General features: G+C 32.9%; 2 protein-coding genes across 2 annotated transcripts; both read left to right on the forward strand.

The window, feature by feature from the left end:
- The first annotated feature begins 876 nt into the window (after nt 1–876).
- LOC110705429 (protein indeterminate-domain 7-like) lies at nt 877–4,849 on the forward strand. The gene is made up of 4 exons (XM_021883296.1): nt 877–1,121; nt 1,464–1,796; nt 1,962–2,361; nt 3,553–4,849. The coding sequence occupies exons 2-4, from the start codon at nt 1,538–1,540 to the stop codon at nt 4,622–4,624; spliced, it is 1,731 nt and encodes a 576-aa protein (XP_021738988.1). The 5' UTR covers nt 877–1,121; nt 1,464–1,537; the 3' UTR covers nt 4,625–4,849.
- Nucleotides 4,850–13,903: 9,054 nt separating this feature from the next.
- Nucleotides 13,904–21,073, forward strand: LOC110705430 (ATP-dependent zinc metalloprotease FTSH 4, mitochondrial-like). Its single transcript, XM_021883297.1, has 7 exons — nt 13,904–14,240; nt 14,830–14,917; nt 15,719–15,976; nt 17,135–17,380; nt 17,511–17,635; nt 18,434–18,910; nt 19,819–21,073. The coding sequence occupies exons 1-7, from the start codon at nt 14,214–14,216 to the stop codon at nt 20,743–20,745; spliced, it is 2,148 nt and encodes a 715-aa protein (XP_021738989.1). The 5' UTR covers nt 13,904–14,213; the 3' UTR covers nt 20,746–21,073.
- Nucleotides 21,074–21,432: the final 359 nt, after the last annotated feature.

Genomic DNA, 21,432 nt, shown 5'->3' on the forward strand with positions numbered 1-21,432 from the left:
ACACAAAGATGATGAAGTCACGCTGTATGAATTATATGATAATGTCCATGTAATTTTAGCATAGTGCCCTTTTCTGGCATAGTGGTCACAGTAAGTTTTCCATTCCCAATCGTGTACTTATTATTGTACTTATCATTGCATCTCCTAATTAATAAATATACTCCTAACACAAATATAGAGTACACGACTTGACCAATCAATTAATTTATACGACCTAAAAAATAAAATGAGTGTCCGATGTATCTATAATTTTCACCATGCAATAAGGGTCTGTTCTGATTTAATGAATTGAATAGAACTGAATTGTTTATGAGATAAGGAAATTAATTAGGAACTGAACTTAACTAATTGAAGCTGAACTGAAATTAAACTAAAGAGAACATGTCATAACTATCTAATTTGAGGATGGCTTAACAATATTGTACTGTATATATCAAGGGGTGATTTGCAATACTACAAATATAGATGACACAATAGATTATTAGAATGATCGACTTTTCATATATTGAAGAGTTATCAAGTCGGTCATTATACAATTCAAGGGTAACTTACTACATATCTCACCTGGCCTACTCCATATAAATTAACCGCGATCAATCATACCAAAGACCAAAAATAACACATCCAATCATTGACCCTCATTCAATGCACATACATATAATGGTATGAATGTCTCTAGTTATTTAAAACAAAGCTAAGGTACAAGTACAAGGTTATTCAATAGAAGTAGCAAGCAGTAAAATTTAAGAACACACTCACTCACAAAAATGAGACAATTATTATTATTACTATTAACAAGCAAAGACAAATTAACTTGATAGTAGTAATAGTAAGAAAGAAAAGGAACAAAGGATAGGACAGAAAGTGCAACTTCAGAGGAGTGTGACTGCCCCAGTTTTTAGCTTTGGAAGTGTACATTACATAATTTAATTAAATTACTGATTTTATTTCATTTTTTTTTTTTTTTTAATTTTTTTTTGAGTGGTGGACTTTACAAGGGGGAGGAATCACCCTTACCTTCTCATCCATATCTCTTTCTCTCTCTACTTTCTCTCTCCTCTTTCCCCTTCTCTCTCTGTCTGTGGTTGCTGTTTTGTCTATCTTTATAAGCATCATCCAAGGTCAGTTTTATTTATTTATTTTTCCCTAATAATAATAATATCCTCTTTTTGGTTTCTTCTTCTTTGTTTTTAGCATCTTAGCAAGTATCAAAGAATTTTTCTATTTTAATAAACCTCATATCATATAATTTTATTTGATTTCCCACCTCCTTTTAAGATATATATTCTTATTCATCAAAATTATTAGTAATATACCTTAATATAAAATCAGATTTTTATTTGATATTTATTATTATTATTAGGGTTTGTTTGTTGTTTTTTTTTAGATCTCAACTCATCAAATAATTAAACTTCTTGATCAAAATTATTGTTTCCTTACCATATTTTTTTTTATTGTTGTAGATAGAATCACTATGCTTCATTAAGCAAGGTATAGTACAAGTAGAAGATTATTTATTTATCAAAGAATTTTAAAGATGATGAAAGGGTTGGGTTTAGATGAGAGCATGTCCAATTTGACTTCTACTATATCTGGTGAAACAAGCATTTCCTCAAATGCTAGGAATGATCAATCTTCCTCTACCACCACCACCAACGCCAACAACACCGCCACCAACACGAACACAAACACGAACACGATGCTATACACTCAAGCATCTTCCTCATCATTCGCCTCGCCTCATCAAGTTCAACCTCCTCCTCCTAAGAAGAAACGAGGCCTCCCCGGTAACCCAGGTAGGTAACAATATCCTCGTAACATATCTATATTTGTATCTATATCTACTGTATTGATACTGATAGAGTATATAACTAGTCATGTGACTTTAACCATCATCTTAAACTTTTGGTTGAATATGTTTCGCATTAGTCTGACAGCCCAACTTTGATGTCTATTATCAGACCCAGATGCGGAGGTGATAGCACTATCACCCAAGAGCTTACTAGCAACAAATAGGTTTATCTGCGAGATCTGTAACAAAGGATTTCAAAGAGATCAAAATCTTCAACTTCATCGTCGGGGTCATAACCTACCTTGGAAGCTTAAACAAAGGGCTAAAGATCAGATAATACGGAAAAAAGTGTATGTGTGTCCCGAGCCTAGCTGTGTTCACCACGAGCCGTCGCGAGCGCTCGGGGACTTAACCGGAATTAAGAAGCATTTCTGTAGGAAGCATGGTGAGAAGAAGTGGAAATGTGAGAAGTGTTCGAAGAAATACGCAGTTCAATCAGATTGGAAGGCTCATTCCAAGATTTGTGGTACTAGAGAGTATAGATGTGATTGTGGTACCCTTTTCTCTAGGTAAGTTTATTACATATGTAACACATTATATTCATGTTCATTTTTTGGTTGGTATATAGTATGACCTTAATCTAATTTGGGAAATAATCACAAATTCACAATTCAATGATGATAACGTGTTGAAGTTTAATTTTTACTTTTTGTGTTAAGTGTAAGTTTCTATTTTACATGCATGTATCGTCCCTTGACTATATGTATTGATTCAAATGTGTGTAATTATTAAGTTGTAGGTCATCATTAAACGTAATTGCACTTGTTGATCGGAAACTCAATCTAGGATTTATTTTTAGGAGAGGGGGTCAGACGGGATTTAATAATTAAAAGGAGTTCCAAACGAAATCATCCTTTTTACAGTATCATCGGGATAATAAATACACTAGTAATTAGTAAGCTAGCTTTTGAAATCATATGCAAATTAGTCACCTTAAATTACTCAATGTAATGCAAGATGACTTGTATGATTGCATGTGAATTTCCCAAAATGGAATTATTATAAGCTAGATTTGTAATATAATCAAACTCTTTTTCTCACATAGACTATCTTTTATACTAAGACTTTTAAACCCAACCATGGGAATCCCACTTTTAATTTTTATAATTATGTCTCACTCATTATTACAATTTGAATAACAAACATGTATAAATGATGCATAAAAATGTATTGGGATTACCAATTTGTATTCTTTTCTTGTAAAAATAAGCAACTTTATTCTTTAAAACCTTGGGATGTCTTTTCATGAGTCAAGCCAATAATAATTATAATGTGCCCGTGAATGTGTGTGTAATGTGTATGTATTCATATGTGTGTGAGAAAGAAAAGAAGGGAAAAAAGCATACTTGTGGGGTTATGCTATGAAAAAACTGTTTGAAATTTTTCTAGCTGTTTTTTTCCAACTTACCTCCATCTTAGTTGTACTATTGCTAAACTCATTCATAGTTCATGTGTTTTTTTTTTTTTTTTAAAAAAGATGTTAAAAGCCTCACTTTTTGGTTATTTTTTAAAATGGGGTGTGAGAATTGCAAAATAACCATTAATGACATGCATCATACTAGTAATGCCATGCTACTACTTAAGCCTGTTGCATTGTGGTGTACGTAATGAACATTTATAATCGTTCATTTTGTTGGTATGAGTAGTATATTTCGTAATTTTTTATTTATTGTCGATGTTGTTGTGGTGTGTGTGTGCAGGAGGGACAGTTTTATAACTCACAGAGCATTTTGTGATGCATTAGCAGAAGAGAGTGCAAGAGCCATTAACCCTCTTAGTACACTACCATCATCAGTATCACACCAAAGTGGTGGACTTGCAGGAATTACCACTAACAATTCTTCATCCCACTTTTCTCTTCCACCTCACTTGACTTCTCATCATCAACTCCTTCAGTCTCTTCCTCTCAAGAGAGAACAACCTGATCACCACCAACACCAATTCGGCCAACACTCGAATATGATCAATGTTAGGTCGGATATCCCACCGTGGTTAGCTTGTCCTCCTCCGCAGCAACAACAGAATGTTGTTGATGGTGGAGGTGGACAACTCGATCATCACCCGCATTCGTCTCATTTGTACTCCTTCCAACACCATCACCAGCAACAACAACAGCAGCAGCAACAGCAACAGCAACAACAGTATGAACAACAAAGTTCAAGTAATAATAATGCAATGGGGTCCACATTGTCATCTTTTCAAGCCCCGGCCAATCCCCATATGTCCGCCACCGCCCTCTTACAGAAGGCGGCGGAGATGGGGGTGACCGTAAGTAATCAGCAACAACACCAGCAACAACAACAACAACACGGCGGTCATCAAGTAGTACTAACAAATAGTACTAGTTGTGGACTAACCGTGAACCCAGGGTTCATGGAACAAAATCAAGGCATGACAACACCCGAGGGGGACGGAGTTGGTGGAGGACAATCCTCCATGCTCCATGATGTTATGATGTTGAGCTCATTTCAATCTTCAGCATCATCCGTAAGTGGCGGTTTTGACTCGTCGAGTTTTGGTGATTTTCATCACCAAGTTATGACCGCGACAAAGTCACAACTTAATGGTGGCGGTGGTGGAGGAGGAGGCAATGGTGGTGGTAGTGGCGGCAACGACGGGTTGACAAGAGATTTCCTAGGGTTGAGAACATTTACACATAAAGACTTCCTAAACATGGCAGGGTTAGGACATATGAGCCCAACATCAGCCTCTTTTGAACAACAACAACATGAGCAACATCAGAATAATAATCAGCAACAAACACCTTGGTAAGGACATGTTATGGGTAAATGAGTTTAAAAAAAAAAATTACAATTTCTTTTGTTATTGCATTTAAAATTTTTGTAATGCATGTTTATAGAAATTAGTGAACAATATTTCTCATCATGTTACAAACTTTGTAATTTGTCACCATGTTTAAGACAAAATAAACTTTTTGAGTAATTTTTTTTCAAATTTTTAATTTTTTGATGGGTATTGGTAGAGTTTATAATGGAATCTTGAACATGAGGGCAACTGATGATAATGCCAATTCATTTCTTCAGTCAGACACCTTTTTTTTCCTCAATCCCGAGAAGTATTGTGTAGCACTGTATGCTTTAGTTTTGATTCCCTTTTTATCAAAATTTTTAACATATAAATAGTTTTTTTAAATTATAAAAAGTCTTAATTTTAATGGCCTAGAATTCAAAATAATGTTGCTAAGCTAGGTCCATTTTAATTGTCATCCATGTTATGATGTTAATATAATGGCATGCACTATATATAGTTCACTAACAAGTAACAGATGCAAGTCACTTATTAGCTTATTATTGAGATATTGCATTCATCAATCAGTAGTGCATTAATTATCACCATATAAATTGGAATATGTAAAAAAAAATACGGTCTATAATACAATTAGTAAGGTTAATAATAAAATTATATTGCCCTAAAGTAAATTAAGATCAATAACATATTGCCCTAAAATTTCTATCAAAACTAATCTGAACAAATGTATGATTAGATTAATTATTCAACCATTGTTCATGGTTAACCATGTAGTCATATATACTACAAGGCAATGCTACACTATTCAATATAATGCTACTAACAATTTTCCATAATACTACTCCGGTCGTATTTATAAGTTCTTATTATTTTGACTTTTAGGTAAGATATATAATCAATGTTCAAATAAGTGAATATTTATGGACGAAAGGAGCACTACATATTTTCGATTAATCCGCATGGTATAACAAATTTCGTTGCTTTTTTTAATATCAATACAATAGAAGTGGTATATATTTGTACTTTACTAGTAATTTCAATGCACATATATACATTGTCATTAGTTTCTTCAAATAAAGTACTAATCCCTCTATCTCTATCTATATAAGTTCTTTAAGTGGAGTGTTTTGGAGGAAAATTTTCCTCTGAAATATTTTTAATTAACTTCTTAGTTTATATTGGAAATAATAAGTTTAATTTATTGTATAATTTTCCAAAAACATGTATGCATTATAGCTCTATATCTTATGAACTAATTAAGGTAGTCATTATTTTTTTTCCTCTAAGCTTTCTAATCTATGCAAGGAGTCCTTGTAAGTTCATTCCGCACGAGTGAAGTACGTAAATAAATCATTTTATTTAAGGGTAATAATATACTTGTATATGGTTTTCAAAAAAAATATATATACTTGTATATAATCATTAGGGATTTAAGGTTGTATACATAAATGATGCTATTCATAAGCTAATTTAATAATAATCTAAATGTGCATAATTAAATCATGTATGGATTGTTTCCAAAAAAAAAAAAAAAAAAAAAAAAAAAAAAAAAAAAAAAAAGAAAGAAAGAAAATCATGTATCAATTGATATATTTAATTTAACTTAATAATTTACCTTATCAATTCTAGTACATAAAATATATATACTAAAATCCACCAAAGATTTCATATTTTAAAAAAAAAATTATTAAAAAAAAAAGGTATATGGTAGGACCTCTTACATACTAAAATCCTATTCAAGCTATCTCAAAATGTCAGTACAAGTTACATATGTCGGAAGAAGAGGATGGTGAAAGATAATTGAATATATGTTTTTTTTTTTGAGTCATAAAGGCAAGAGTGAAAATCGATCTTAAAATCTCTTGGAATTAGAAGGAAAGTTCTAATTATTTGAGTTACCCCCTATTCTCATATAATTGAATATATGTGAACACTGATCAGTGTAAAAACTAATCAAATATTATCTCTGTTTTTTATTAGTTGACACGTTTTGACTTTAACACTATTCACACACCTCTTTTTTACCATGTTTTGTGATTTACATATGAAGAAAAAAATATAGTCAAGTGGGATCTTGTTAGATTCATCACAATGTATATTTTCAAAATGTCAACTTTAATTTTTATAATTTATAATTTTTGCTTATCGGTAATTAAAGATATTAATGATTGAATTTGTACATTGACAAACATGACTAAAAAACAGTCAACTAAAAAGAAACGGAGGAAGTATATTATTAAACATTTCCTAGAGTTTTAATATATGCATAAAAATCTTGTGCTACTCTTTATTTTACTAACTAATTAAAAAAAAAAAATTCATAGAATAGTAGCTAACCCATGTATGTCGATGATGAGCAAGTAGTAGATGTGAAATGATAATTAGTCATTATTGCCAGCAAATGATAGAAAATTAATGTCATCTAGGGATCACCAAAAGAATTAAAATCATAATTACAAAAAGATCGAGTAAACTAAGCTAACAGCCATTATTTACAAGTACTACCACTAGTTGTTTCCTACTATACAAAGGTCAAGTTGTCATTATGCAATTGGCAATTGCAAGCTGTCACCTCACTAGATTGCATTCACTTCAACAAGTAGTAAAGTGAGTAGTACTCTAAATAATAATAGTTGTACAAATAATGAACATATTCATCTATTTCAAGTTTGGGGTTATTGTAGATTTGCATTATTTACTTTAACATGGAATAGACTACATAGTCATAGATTTGATCAAGTGTGGATATTGACCTATATGTTGTAGATTCTTTCATTGGAACCGCCCTTCTATAGTCCTACACTCCTATACATTTTCGTGTCTCTTTTGTTTGGATGCTTGCATTGTGTCGCCTACTCGCCTCCAAGATGTTTAGGAGGTGACAAATAGTTCAAATCATACACTTTAGCTGGTGAATTATTTGTACTTTTCATACACTTTATTCATTTTTAAAAAAAAAAAAAAAAAGTGAGAACTTTTTGGTTAAAGTGTTGCAACTATTAAGAAACAGGAATTTAAAACTCCAGTGTTTTGTTTGGTTTAATTCGACGTGTTCAATTATCCCTTTTCGCCTTTTTTAAATATTAAAGAGCCATAAGGCCGGATGAGGAGAATTGATTCCAAATCTCTTGAAATCGGAAGAAAAGGTCTTATCATCTAAGCTATCTCTCACTCTAATGCATATTAGATGTAACTAAAGTCGCTTACATGACAAATTAGATAATTTAAAATGCCAACTAATGCATATAATTAGATGTAACCACAATATTCTTTCAAATGTAAACTAAAAGTTTTGTTTATAAGCAAGAGACATGATATAAATTTAATGACGACGTCTTCAACAGTAAGATTTGGTCGCAAGTTAAGATTTGACGTTGTGGTAAATAGAGATAATTATACTTTGTCTAATCCAAATGGGTCAAGGAGGTCGGACTAATTTTGGGGTTGTAGGATTACATTTATGCTTTTTTATTTTTTTTTTCAAAAACAACCTCATCACTATCGGGGACCTCATCTCTATAGTGTACTCCAAATGAAGGAAGAATATATTATTCAACTAGAAGATGATCGAGGTTATACAAGGACTCTCTTATCTTAAAAGGTTTTTTATTTTTTTTATATATTACTCGTATTTTTTTTAACGAAAAAGAAATATCCTCAATAAATAACCCATATGTCATATTTGTTTACTTCACCCGTTAAAAAGGGCTTGTTCTCATACGTTGAAATTCAGTTCAGTTCAGTTTCTAATTTCCTTCTCTTATAAAATATTCATTTCATTTCAGTTCAGTTCAGCTCTGTTCAGTTCAGTTCATTTCAACTCAACTCAGTTCAGTCAATGAGTACAGGCCCTAAGGGTGTTTGGATCACATAATTAAGGTATAAGGTATGACTTTATAATGGTTTAAACACATACCTTATGTTTGTTTTATGATTTAGAGTTTCAAACTCATACCTCAAATCCCCAATATATGGGGTTTAGAAACCTTGGAAGGAAGGTGGCTAGTGGGTTTGGCTCATTCCCATACTTTTAGGTATCAAATAAATTAAAGAAAAAAAAATTGCATTCTATAATCATACTAAATATATGGTATGCCAGGTTAAAAAATTTACTTCACGTCACTTGACCTCCCCCCCTAAAAAGCTAAATAAAATCTTTGGTCCTCTGAATAATTTCTGTTGTCGTCCTAATTTATACAAATATACAATAATAAGCTCATTGTAACCAATGTATTATTCAAATTTTTGGATGATCCGCTAGAACAAGGTCCAATTTTCTAATTGCTTGTATTATGGAGTAATAGGTAAGTAAAAAAAAAAATGCAGAAGAATCTTCAAAGTAAGAATTAGGGTTAAGAGTTAAGTCCATGACAAATTTACAATACAATCATGATATTGTCATATGATAAAAATAATTAATAAAGTAAAGAAAATAACATGAGAGTTATGGCCTACATTAAAAAAGACATTCAGAAACACATATCATACTGTTTTTGAAGAATCGTTTTTAGCAATAAATGCAAGAGTAACATGTTGTTGCATGCCCTTTTTTCTCTGTGTGCGTGTAACACAGTGCTCTCATAAGTTGAGAACTTAACTTGCACAATCATACTCACTAGATAATAACACACTTTCTAAATTTCTATGTAATTATAAAATTTGTAAAATCTTATAAAAACCTCCTTTTTCTTTTAGTTTGTCATATCATATGAATAACAACAATGGTAAGGATGAAAGTTATTCAGATTAAGGGGTATTCGGTTAGGAACTTTTTGGAGCAAAAAGAGTTGTTTAACTGTTTCAAAAGTCTCTTTGAAGTGTTTGGTTAAGAGTTGTTTGAACTGAATTGAGTAAAATTGAACAAATTGAAATTATGTAAATAATTAATTCATTTTAAGAGTAGGGTGATAATATGTTGGAGTTATACACTTATAATTTTAGACTTAAATTTAATCTCTCACATAAGACGTCTATGTTGTCACATAAAGTTAAGCGTAGATCCCCCCACCACCCCCGCGAAAAAAAAATATAAAATAATATATAAAAAAATTAAGAAAACTAAGCGTAGATTTTCTTAGTTTAGAAAATTTATGAATTAGAATTAAGTCTATTTAGTTATTAGAATGTACTCATGCTAGGTGTTTGGCTCCTCTTTTCAGTTGTTTTCTTAGTAGCACGCACTGCCAAAAGTATTTTGTTAAGTTATAAGTATACTATTAATTATGTTAGATTATGTTAGACTAGATGTTTAAAATAATTCTATGATTTGAAGTAAAGTTGCTTATTAATATCTTAATAGTGCGCTCAATATTGTATGAGTGGCTTAAAAAAGTCCTTATCCTTAATAGCCATTAGATGATTAGAGGAATAGCAAAATCGGATTATTAGAGATATGTACATTGTTTTGCATCCACACAACCATAGAATTATGATAATTTTATTGATTGTGTTTTGAGGTACCTAACTTCTCTTTTGAAAAGTCAATATGCACTTAGCTCGTATTCTCTTAGCCTTAAAAAAAATCACATTATAAAAAAATTGTCTCATATTTCATATATTATTTTCACGTTTGTCTTGTCAAAAAAAAAAAAAAATTCACGTTTGTCGATTCAAACTTTTAACATCATTACACCAAAAAATTTATAAGAATAAATAATTAGAAAATTAATATTTAGAATTTGTACATTAAGATAAATCCGATAGTAATTTACACAATGAAACTTATTTATATATATTTGTTGAAAATAAGACACGTAAATATTGCAAAATTCTATTAAAAAAAATAATAATTTTGGATTACATATATTTTTCCATATAAATCATAAACTTTTGTCAAATATCAAGTGATTTTTAATTAATTTATTTTTTAATTAATTAATTAATTAATTAATTTTGACGACAAAAAAGAAAGACAACCCTATTAAATCAAATTTCTCTTGGGTTAACTTTGGTCAAGCTTTGGATTGGAGGCCAGGGCAGTAAACAAGAGGGGGTGAATGGATGATCCAACCAAATAGAGTTATGGACAAAATAAGAACATGTGACCTTTCAACTTTGTCGACTTATAATGTGGAAGTTCTAAGAGCAAATAGGCAAATAACGATAAAAAGCAATGCAAAATAGGAACATAGATACCAAGATTTATCAAACTAGACTTGTAATTTTCTTAACATTTTACTTTTTGTAGTCTAATCAGGTTTTGATTGTATGTTCTCACGTTTTTCACTGATACATAAAAATTTTAATATTTATTTTCGTTGACTAATAATTTCACCAATTCACTTTTGAAGATTAAACTTTAAAAATTTTGACCTTTCAGATTAATATAAAAGGATAAAAATAATCAAATACATGACATCTTGTTAGTATCAGGTTAATCTCAATGTATATTATCAAAGTATTAACTATTTATACTTTTTAAAGTTATTCAATTAGAAATAATATCCATGAAGACCGTGATGTAAGAAGTGAAGCAATCATTGGTGAACGGAGGAAGTAAAAAAAAATATGGGTAGGAGGAAAATTTTAGAATAGGAGGCCGAGGAGGTGAATATTTTGCGTTATTTGTGGCTAGTCAGCAAGCCACACACATAACACATTAGTCCAAAGTTATATACAAACAGGCCGGCCCTATTTACCAAACCCAACCCACTTATTAGAGTTTTGGACCAACCTGTTTGACTAGCTTTGTAGATTAAATATTGTAACAAATCGTTTCTGTTTCATTTGATTGGTTGCATTTCACTTTTTAATCAAAGCCCAATCAAATCATTCATTGAAATGCAAGAATTAGACATGAAAAATGTGGAATGTGTAAAGGGTCTCAATGTTTCAAGAATAAAATTGTATTTTCGTTTTAAATTCAATGACACATTTTTCTTTTAACACTATCTATAAACTTTGTTTTGACTATGATTTATAACTATAAAAAACATGTGAAGTTTGTATGGTATTCGTTTTATTGTGTAAATTTTAAACTTTTTTTTAATCATAGTATAATTAGGATATTTTCGTTAAATTTTTTGTATTGACAAACATGATAAAAGAAACATGTCATCTAATTTGGAACGGCGAAAGTAGGTTCTAAAGATTTTTAAAGAGTTGGATATGTAAAAATATACAAAGTATGAAATTTGTATAAAATAGTGTGGGTCACAAATGTAATATAAAAATTACATAAAGATTTTAAAAGGGTGGGGGAGAACATTACAATTCCTTTGGTACAATAAAAAAAATTTAAAAAAAAAAACAAATATTATTGTTATGTTAAAAAAATTAAAAATATATTATAACAAGAATGAAGATATATTAATTTGTGTGTTAAGAGAGCCACAAGGGTGAATGATGAAATTCGATCCCAAGACTACTTGAAACCACGAGGGAAACTCTAACCACTTGAGTTAATCCTCACTCTCCGTATTATTTGTGTTTATTTTTTTCTAATTCAAAAAGTGCATTATAATCTACGTAGTATAATTTATCAATAATCTATAATCTATATCTATAATTAATACTAAAATAAAAACCAATGACATCATTCTTTTCCCCAAATTGTGTACTTGTCAATTTCTACTTTAATTTTTTTCTTGCGCTAAAGTCTTTTTGTTTTCTCTTCCAATATATATATATATAGCCACGAGGGCGGAGGTGAGAATTGATTCTAGGATCCTCTAGAATTGAGAAAGCTTTTTGTTGTTGTTGTTGTTTAGAGAGATGATGAGAATCAATTCTAGGATCCCCTAGAATTGAGAAAGCTTTTTGTTGTTGTTGTTGTTGTTGTTGTTGTTTAGAGAGCCACAAGGGCGGAGATGAGAATCGATTATAGGATCCCCTACAATCGAGAGAGATCTCTAACCACTTGAGTTATCCTTCATTCTCTAGAAAAAACTAAATATTGTGCAAACTAAATATCTGAAGGTATATATAGCTAATCTTAAGGAAAGCAAATATTAACTCTTTATATATGTGTCCACTAAATTTTATCGGAGACGTGAATTTTCTTTTGTTTATATAATTTTAATATTTGTAGTTTGGTTTATGTTAATACTAAGATTTTACATATTTTTGAGTGATAATATGAATTAAAAAGTACACAATATAAATTACTTTTATTGTATCCGTGCATCGCATGGTAGATAATATAATGACAATGTGACATAATGAAAGGAAGGCATGGAATATGGATATAAAATTCAAAATGAGTTGAGAAGATTATGACTATGTTTAGGGTTTGTTCTCTTCAGCGTAATTTCAGTTCATTTCAGCTCCGATCAGTTCATTTCCTAATTTCTTCTCTTATAAACAATTCATTTCAGTTTTGTACAGTGTAGCTCCAATCAGTTCAGTAAATCAGAACAGACCCTTAGTTGTTCACTTAATATAATCTGATATGGTCTATTTTCAATTTCATAGCTAAACATTCGGGAACCCTTAAGATAAAAATAATCGAATAATATGCCATTATATTAATATATTAATTTCCCTTCAAAAAAATAAAAATAAAATAAAATACTAATTTCATAGGTAGTTCAAGGATTTCAATTTCACCCTATAAGGCTATAAGACCATATCCTTTATTTTAATTTTTCTTCTCAGTTTTTTTTTTCATCCTTGATCTCCACAAAACCATTAGTATTTTTTATTTTATTTTTATTTATGAAACATATATTCCGTTTATAATTTTCAAATTATAAATGCCTTCTTATAATCATCTAAAACTATTACTAAATACAAAATATGCTGAAATCATTAGGGAATACATGTCAACTTCTCTTAAAAAAAACTTCCCACCTAAACTATTTTTGACATCATTTTTTTTCTCTATTCATTTAATTTCCTTCTAAGTTTCAAGCTAAGACTAACAAAAAATAAAATACTTCTTTCAAAATTAATAAATGAGATTATGATAACACTTTTTCTAATAAAGAATATTGACAACCTTTTTAAACAAATAATAACTATTTAATCAGTGCAACGAGACTAAACTAGTTTAAAAAACAAAACAAAACCATGTCAGAATACTTATTACCTAGTCCTGGTGTTAAATAACAACTTAACATGACCATGTGTTAAGCCATTTTGACCAAATCACAAAAGCGAATCAAATTATAGGAACAATATCAAAGTGACAATGTTACTCATTTGTAACTTGTTAAGTACTCAAACAAATGTACAAATTGGAGATTAGGACAGTTTTAATCACTCTCAAACTACACTTATAGCGTGGGCGAATATGGATCACCGACCCATTTGATTCATACCCGTTAGATATTTTACTCTTATTGCTCTGTTCATTCCAAAAAATTAAAAATTTACAAAAATCAAAGTACTTGTCTTACAAATTTCTTCATTTCAACCAAACGTTTACATTTTACATACATCAGGCTCTCTCTCTCCTCTCTTTCCCCTATTTTTCGCGATTACTAGGCACCCAAATTATTGAATTTTTTAAATTGTAACAGATTCAAGATTTAATTTTAATTGAGGGTTTGCAAAAATTGGGGGAAAATTTTTATTGGTAAAGGGGAAGATCATTTCTTTTAGCTCTCTTTAGGAGAGAGAGAGATAAATTAAAAGAGAGAATAGGGGTTTAATGGCTTGGAGGCAACTTCTTAGGCAGGTTTGTGATTGAATCTTTCTATTTTATTGATACCCTTTTGTTGATTTTCTTTAAAGTCTGGTAATTTATTGGTTTTGTTGATCTTGGAACCCTAATTTGGTTGTTATTAGTTGATTTGGGGAATTTTAGGATTTGGGTTTGTTGAATTTGTGGGTATTGATTATTTTGTCCCTTTTTTTTTTTTGTGGGTTTGATTGAATTATGTTTAATTGGGTGGATAGAGTTGAAAGTTGGGGGTTTTGAGCTTAGGGTTTTTGAAATGATGGATTCTTGCAGATATTTTAGCCGGTTAGTTGGATTTTCGGTGGAGATAGTTGTTCTTAGTTGGTAGCTTATCCATTTGATGATGGTAATGAGGGTTTGAAGTAGTTGAATTCAGAACTGTCAAATGAAATGGCTACGGAAATGAGTTTGAATCTTAAGATTTTGATGAAGATTGTACCTTTTTTGTGTGTGGATTGTCTTCCTCTACATGTCGATCACCTTAACTTGAAGGTGTTTTGATTTGGGAGAAGAGTATTGATTGAATCTCTGCTTCTTTTTTTTATGCACTTAAAAATTTACGATCCCATTTATTGTTTTTTGGCAGGCGGCAACACGGGAATACGAGCTTGTACGATTGAGGACTATTTCGACTAGGCTTTATTCAACTTTACGGCAGCTGCACAATGTTGGAGGTGAAACTCTTTTCTATTTTTTTGACATGTTACTGGATTTTGCTTTGATGTATTAATAAAATAGTTGTAGGATTTTGACCTAGGTGATTGTTCATTTGATGATATATATGGGTTGATAATTAATTATCTTATAATTGTTTGATTGTTAGCTATTTATGCATGCGTAGTGTCTGAAATCTAAGAATTGAAGAAAATTGGTTTTGAATGCAGTAAGTTTGTCAAGGATTGAAATAGGAGTTGATAGTTTTTAGACTTGTATATTCATTGCTCCTATTGAGACATGAGTGCTGAAAAAAATTAAAACCGAAGGAATCGATAATTGGATTTTCCCAATATTATCACTGCTTAACATGTGTTGGTTTTATAGTGGGGAAAAAAGGATATGAGCTTCTAGCTGTTTTGTAGACCATTTGGCTTGATAGGAATGCAAGGGAGTATCTCATACAAGTCTATTCCTGTGATTTAAATATTAGACTATGTGGTTTATTTTGTGTTGCTTTTTTTCACTTCTGGAGGTATTATGTTTAAACAATCTCTGAGTGAGATCCAACTTTATTTGGTTTGTCTGGTGATAATAGTTTCTATTATGAGGATGTCTTAAGCTCTAGCATCTAATTTTTTTTAATAAGAGCTTCTCAGTTAAATTTTCTTTAAACTTTATTCAGGTTCGTGTACTCCCCAATTACTCTTTATTTGACGAAATTGTTGCTTGGTTTGTTTGTATTTTTGGCTAGATTCAAGATTTCATTTTTATTTTGGGTGACCAAACATATATTACTAACTATATGATTTGTTTTGCAGAAAGTACACTTGCAGGATCTCAGAAGAGATATCAATCGAGCTATGTTGGCAGCTTAGGTCGAAGAGGTCGAGATGCTGAGGGAGCAAGTGATTATTTTAGGGATGTTTATCGCCGAGGTGATCCAGAAGCAGTGATAAGAGCCTTTGAAAGTCAACCTGCTTTGCATTCTAGTCCTATAGCTGTGGCCGAGTATGTTAAAGCACTGGTCAAGGTTGATAGATTGAATGAAAGCGAGTTGCTCAGAACATTGCAGAGAGGTTTGTGTTGGAATATGTGTTTTACTTAATAAGTTGAGAACAAGCTTTGGTGACTACTTTCTCTTTTGACATCTCATACAATGCGCCTCTTGCCAATGGTGTCTTCTGATAACTGAAAACTATGACTTCTCTTTGGAAAAAGACTTGCATGTTGTCCCCTGGAATATGCTCTGTTTCTTTGGGAAATTAAAATTTTATCTATGCATGAATAATGGCATTTTGTGGTTAATGTGGGTGCTTACTTTTCTCCTGACAAGTGAATATATGTAGGGTCTTTTTTTTTAACTTGTTTTTGTGGTCTTTGACTATTTGTATGTGCCACTCTTGGAATCGTTGTCTGTGAGTTTCATGCATTCGTTTGTTTGATTTTCATCTCAATATTTACTTGTTTAAGTATCTATCTAGTTCTTTTACGTGGTGCCATTCTGTCTCTACTCTTTTTTTCTCCTTTTGAAAGGATGCCTCTACTCTGCTTTGATCCCTAATTTCACTAAGCTATTTGTCTAAGCTTTGATCTTCAGCTTTTAGTCTTGGAAGATATTTGAAAAACACCTTAAAATTATGTTAATAATGAATTCCTGCGTAGTAAAGTAGACACTATGACAATTGTTCACTTGCTCATTTCATTGACCTCTTAAATTACCAATAACCTCCACCTAATACCTGATCCTGCTGCTGGCTTGCAGGTGGAGCATTCCATCTCTGCATTGTCATTGCTTCTCCTACTAATCTCATTTTCTCTATTTGTTGGCTTGATCTCTCTTTGGCGCCCATAGATATTACTCCGTAATATGTACATTTGTTTTTTGCCATCTGTTGTCTGCTGTTAGAGAGGCAGGTATTTCATGCCATATCCTATTTCCCTCTCTCTCCTTCCCCCCCCCCCCCACATACGCACGCACACACGCACGCACACACATGGACACCCAAATCTCTAAGCAATGGAGGTTCTTGGTACATGTGTACTACATGCACGCGCAAACACACAAATATTGGTTTCTTCTTGTGCAATCTCACAAGCCATTATTATCTTGTGTCTAATGTAATTAAGTCCTATATTTTTAAGTCATTTGGTTTTTATCTATCTCAATTACCTGTTCTCTTTCTATTTATTTCACTGCCCTCTCTCTTGCTTAATTGAATTGCTAATATCATCAGGAATAGCTGCCACGGGCCACAGCTTTTCTGAGGAAGAAAGCATGGGTGGACTTTCTGCTTTCCGCAATGTGGGAAAATCCACAAAAGATGGAGTACTTGGAACTTCTAGTGCTCCAATACATATGGTGTCTTCTGAAGGAGGCCATTTTAAGGAACAGCTGTGGCGTACTTTTCGTACCATTGCTTTAGCATTTCTTTTAATATCAGGAGTTGGGGCACTAATTGAAGACAGAGGAATTAGTAAAGGTACAGAAACTACAAGTGCTCTGAGTGCATTGGTTCAGGGGAAAAAGGGCTAGGATCTTTCTTTCTTTTAATTTTTACGGAGTAATTTGTCTTAGAGCTAATTCATGAAATCTGCCTTTTTGTATTTCAGGACTTGGTCTGAATGAAGAGGTGCAGCCTAGTATGGAGTCCAGCACTAAATTCAGTGATGTGAAAGGTGTTGATGAAGCAAAAGCTGAGCTAGAAGAAATTGTTCATTATCTTCGAGATCCTAAGGTTAGTGTATTTTAGATCATGTATATAATTTTTTTTTTGAAAGGATGTATATAGTTTTTTTTTGTTTGTCTGCTTTGAAAATCTTTTGTGTTCTTTTAATGACAGTACAATTGGACTTCTATTATATTTCCTTGACCCTTTTTCAGCAAGTGTTTTTCAGAGAGACCCATTAATGAACTGTGTTTATATCTTTTAATCTCTCATATCAAGAAGGTTAAGAGTATATACACTTTTCAATTAGGACCAGTGTTATAGAGACTCTTCATTTTACCTTATGTAAACTCCATATGGTTTTGACTATTGACATTATAATTTGTTTAAATAATACTTCGTATAATACAGTTTAGTATAACACGTTATTATCTGGTCCTGATTGATAGTTTGATACTAGTAGCTAACTCTAAATGACACTGATTAGTGATCGTGACATCTAAATGTTCTTTCTTGGTTGTTGTTACGACTCCTCTCTCCTGCTAGTATGAAAATGTTTTTCTAGGTTTTGACTCCTCTCCTGCTTCTTATCTGTAACTGTACTGATAGCAAGCATGCGGCACTTGTATGATGTGCAAATTTATGTTGGTATATATATATTTTTTCTATTGATGATAAGAAGAAGGGGGGGGGGGGGCGCTTGATGATTTCACTTTTGGTGTCTTGAAGGAAAGTGTTTTCATTCTTTTGTATAATACCTTGGTGAACTATTGTGCCGATGGACCCCCAAATTATGTCTGTGATATTAGATTTATTAATACTTTCGTAGATAGTTATGTCTTATTGATACATATTTTATATCTACAGCGTTTTACTCGTTTGGGAGGTAAACTCCCCAAGGGTGTTTTGCTTGTTGGCCCTCCTGGTACTGGAAAAACTATGCTAGCCAGAGCTATTGCTGGAGAAGCTGGAGTACCTTTCTTCTCTTGCAGTGGCAGTGAGTTTGAGGAGATGTTTGTTGGTGTTGGAGCCAGGAGGGTTAGAGATCTGTTTGCAGCTGCTAAGAAACGGTCACCTTGTATTATTTTTATTGATGAGATTGATGCTATAGGGGGAAGTCGTAACCCCAAGGATCAGCAATATATGAAAATGACATTAAATCAGTTGCTTGTTGAACTTGATGGCTTCAAACAAAGTGAGGGAATTATTGTGATAGCTGCAACCAACTTTCCTGAATCATTGGACCATGCACTGGTTAGACCTGGACGATTTGATCGACATGTTACCGTTCCCAATCCGGATGTTGAAGGTCGCAGACAGATTTTAGAAACTCATATGACTAAGGTATGAAATAGCGGTGACAAATTTCCTGTTTTCCTGGAATAAATAGTTCATGTCTTTTGCATTGGTGTTTTAAATGAAGAGCTATCATTAAATCAAAACAAAAGTTAGTAACATCTTGGGAGGGTGAGTGGTTTATATTGTGATATTGCCCTTAGATGTTACTCCCTCTATCCCACAACTATTCTCTTGATACATTGGGCACTGATAAGTATTTGAATTAATCTAGGAGACCTGTCAAAACCTGTACATGTTTACTAAACTCAAACCCGAACTGTACCCAAGCTGCATGACCCAATCATGAGCTGAACTAGTAATAGACGTGACCTGAAAATTAATGGCCTATATTGCTTGATTTATCATAATAATCTAATTAATACTAGACCGGAATATGGCTTGATTCAGACCTAACTACTCGTAACCCATGTATGACCCAAATCAAACCTGGTTCAAGCAATCCGTTTCCTATTTCATGCCAATGTATTCATAGAAGCCAAGAAAATAGGAGTAACTCAGCTTGTTTTCTGTTGATCAACCACTGAAAAAGTGAAAAGCAATCACTTCAATTTTATTCTTCCCTATTCTTTGGTTTAACGTTGGTTTTTTTAAAGGTCTGAGTTAGGAATTCTGATTGACGAAAGCCCTGTGTTGATTGGGTGTGGTGATTTCTTCTGCTCTGATTATCTGTTGTCATTGTGATAATAGTAAAAAACTCTTGATTGTTAGTTAGATGAGCGTACCAAGTATAAGCTGCCTGTATTTGTTCTTAGAATAGTAGCAATGTAGTTCTGAACTTTTGGTTATCTTGTCAGCAGTCACCAAGACACTATAGATTTGAGTGTTGATTGCTGTGTACATGCACTAATGCTATTTCTACCTTTGGGTCGTTCGACATGTCTTACTATATACAGGTGCTGAAGGGAGAAGATGTGGACCTCATGATTATTGCTCGAGGAACGCCAGGCTTCTCTGGTGCTGAGCTTGCTAACCTAGTTAACATAGCTGCTCTGAAGGCTGCAATGGATGGGGCCAAGGCAGTGAGCATGCCTGATCTTGAGTATGCCAAGGACAGAATTTTAATGGGCAGTGAGCGCAAGTCTGCTGTAATCTCCGAGGAAAACCGGAGGATGACAGCGTATCATGAGGGCGGTCATGCCCTCGTTGCTATGCACACTGCTGGTGCTCTTCCGGTTCACAAGGCCACAATCGTCCCTCGAGGTGTCTCCCTTGGAATGGTTACTCAACTTCCTGAGCAGGATCAAACAAGTGTTTCCCGGAAACAAATGCTTGCCCGCCTTGATGTTTGCATGGGAGGTCGAGTTGCTGAGGAGCTCATCTTTGGGGAGAATGAGGTAACATCCGGTGCGTCCTCTGATCTCCAACAAGCAACAAAACTTGCACGGTCAATGGTAACAAAGTATGGGATGAGCAGAGAGGTTGGGCTTGTGACTCATGATTATGATGACAATGGCCGTAGTATGAGCACTGAAACTCGGCTCCTTATTGAGCAAGAGGTTAGGTTTTTACTCGAGCAAGCATACACCAATGCCAAAACTATTCTTACAACTCATAGCAAGGAGCTCCATGCCTTGGCTAATTCATTGCTAAAGAATGAGACACTCACGGGTAATCAAATAAAGGAGTTGATTACAGAAGTCAACTCAGAGCAGAAGCAACAGCAGCAACAGCAGATAGTGGCCACTAAGAACAGTGAGCAGTCTAATCCGTCTCCGCCATCAACCCCAGGTGCCGCCGCATCAGCAGCTGCAGCGGCTGCAGCTGCTGCTGCCGCTGCAGCAACAGCCAAAGCAAAAGGAGTTGCTCCAGTGGGGTCTTAAATGTTGACTCTTTTTATAAAAAAGATTTTTTTTTTCTTATATAAAAAATTTACTGAATCCATTGTGCATATATTTAGCTGTTAATTTCTATTGGAGGATGATGTTCTATTTCCTGTCATTCGCTACCATTTCTTGCGTGCATTTGCTGCAAGTTATCTGGTGTTTTCCCTGTATCATCAATCTGTGAGTTGGAAAGTGAACTAGAGATGTAGAAAAACTTAGCGGCCGAAGCAGATCTAATATAAAGGTGGTTTGTTCTCTTTGCATAGGTGCAATAACAGGTTCTACATTTCTCAATAAAACTCAGTTTAAGTCGGCTCTTTATGCATTTACATTTCTCAATGTTAAGTCTTTGGAATTAGACCCTGCTCATGTTCACCTTAAAAGCTTATTTGCACCAGCTCAGAGTCTGAAGTCCTTGATTATCAAAGGAAAATCACAAAAAAAATTGTTTTTATAATTGATTCATCAATTCTTTAACACATTGACATTTGCGGTTATATTGGAATGTATAAATTTATCAAGTATTCAAGTAGATTGATTATGGCATATCCTGACATTCGGAACTTTAGCCATTGATAACAACTTGCTCAATAGATTTCTAGTGTTGAGTCTCTTAACCTGTTAAACGGTCTTGCTGTGTTCTATGAGCTCAATGACTGATGATGATGATGGGTTAGTCGTTCA

The sequence above is a fragment of the Chenopodium quinoa genome, unplaced genomic scaffold (genome assembly GCF_001683475.1).
Source record: "Chenopodium quinoa cultivar QQ74 unplaced genomic scaffold, ASM168347v1, whole genome shotgun sequence".
Taxonomy (NCBI): Eukaryota; Viridiplantae; Streptophyta; class Magnoliopsida; order Caryophyllales; family Amaranthaceae; genus Chenopodium; species Chenopodium quinoa.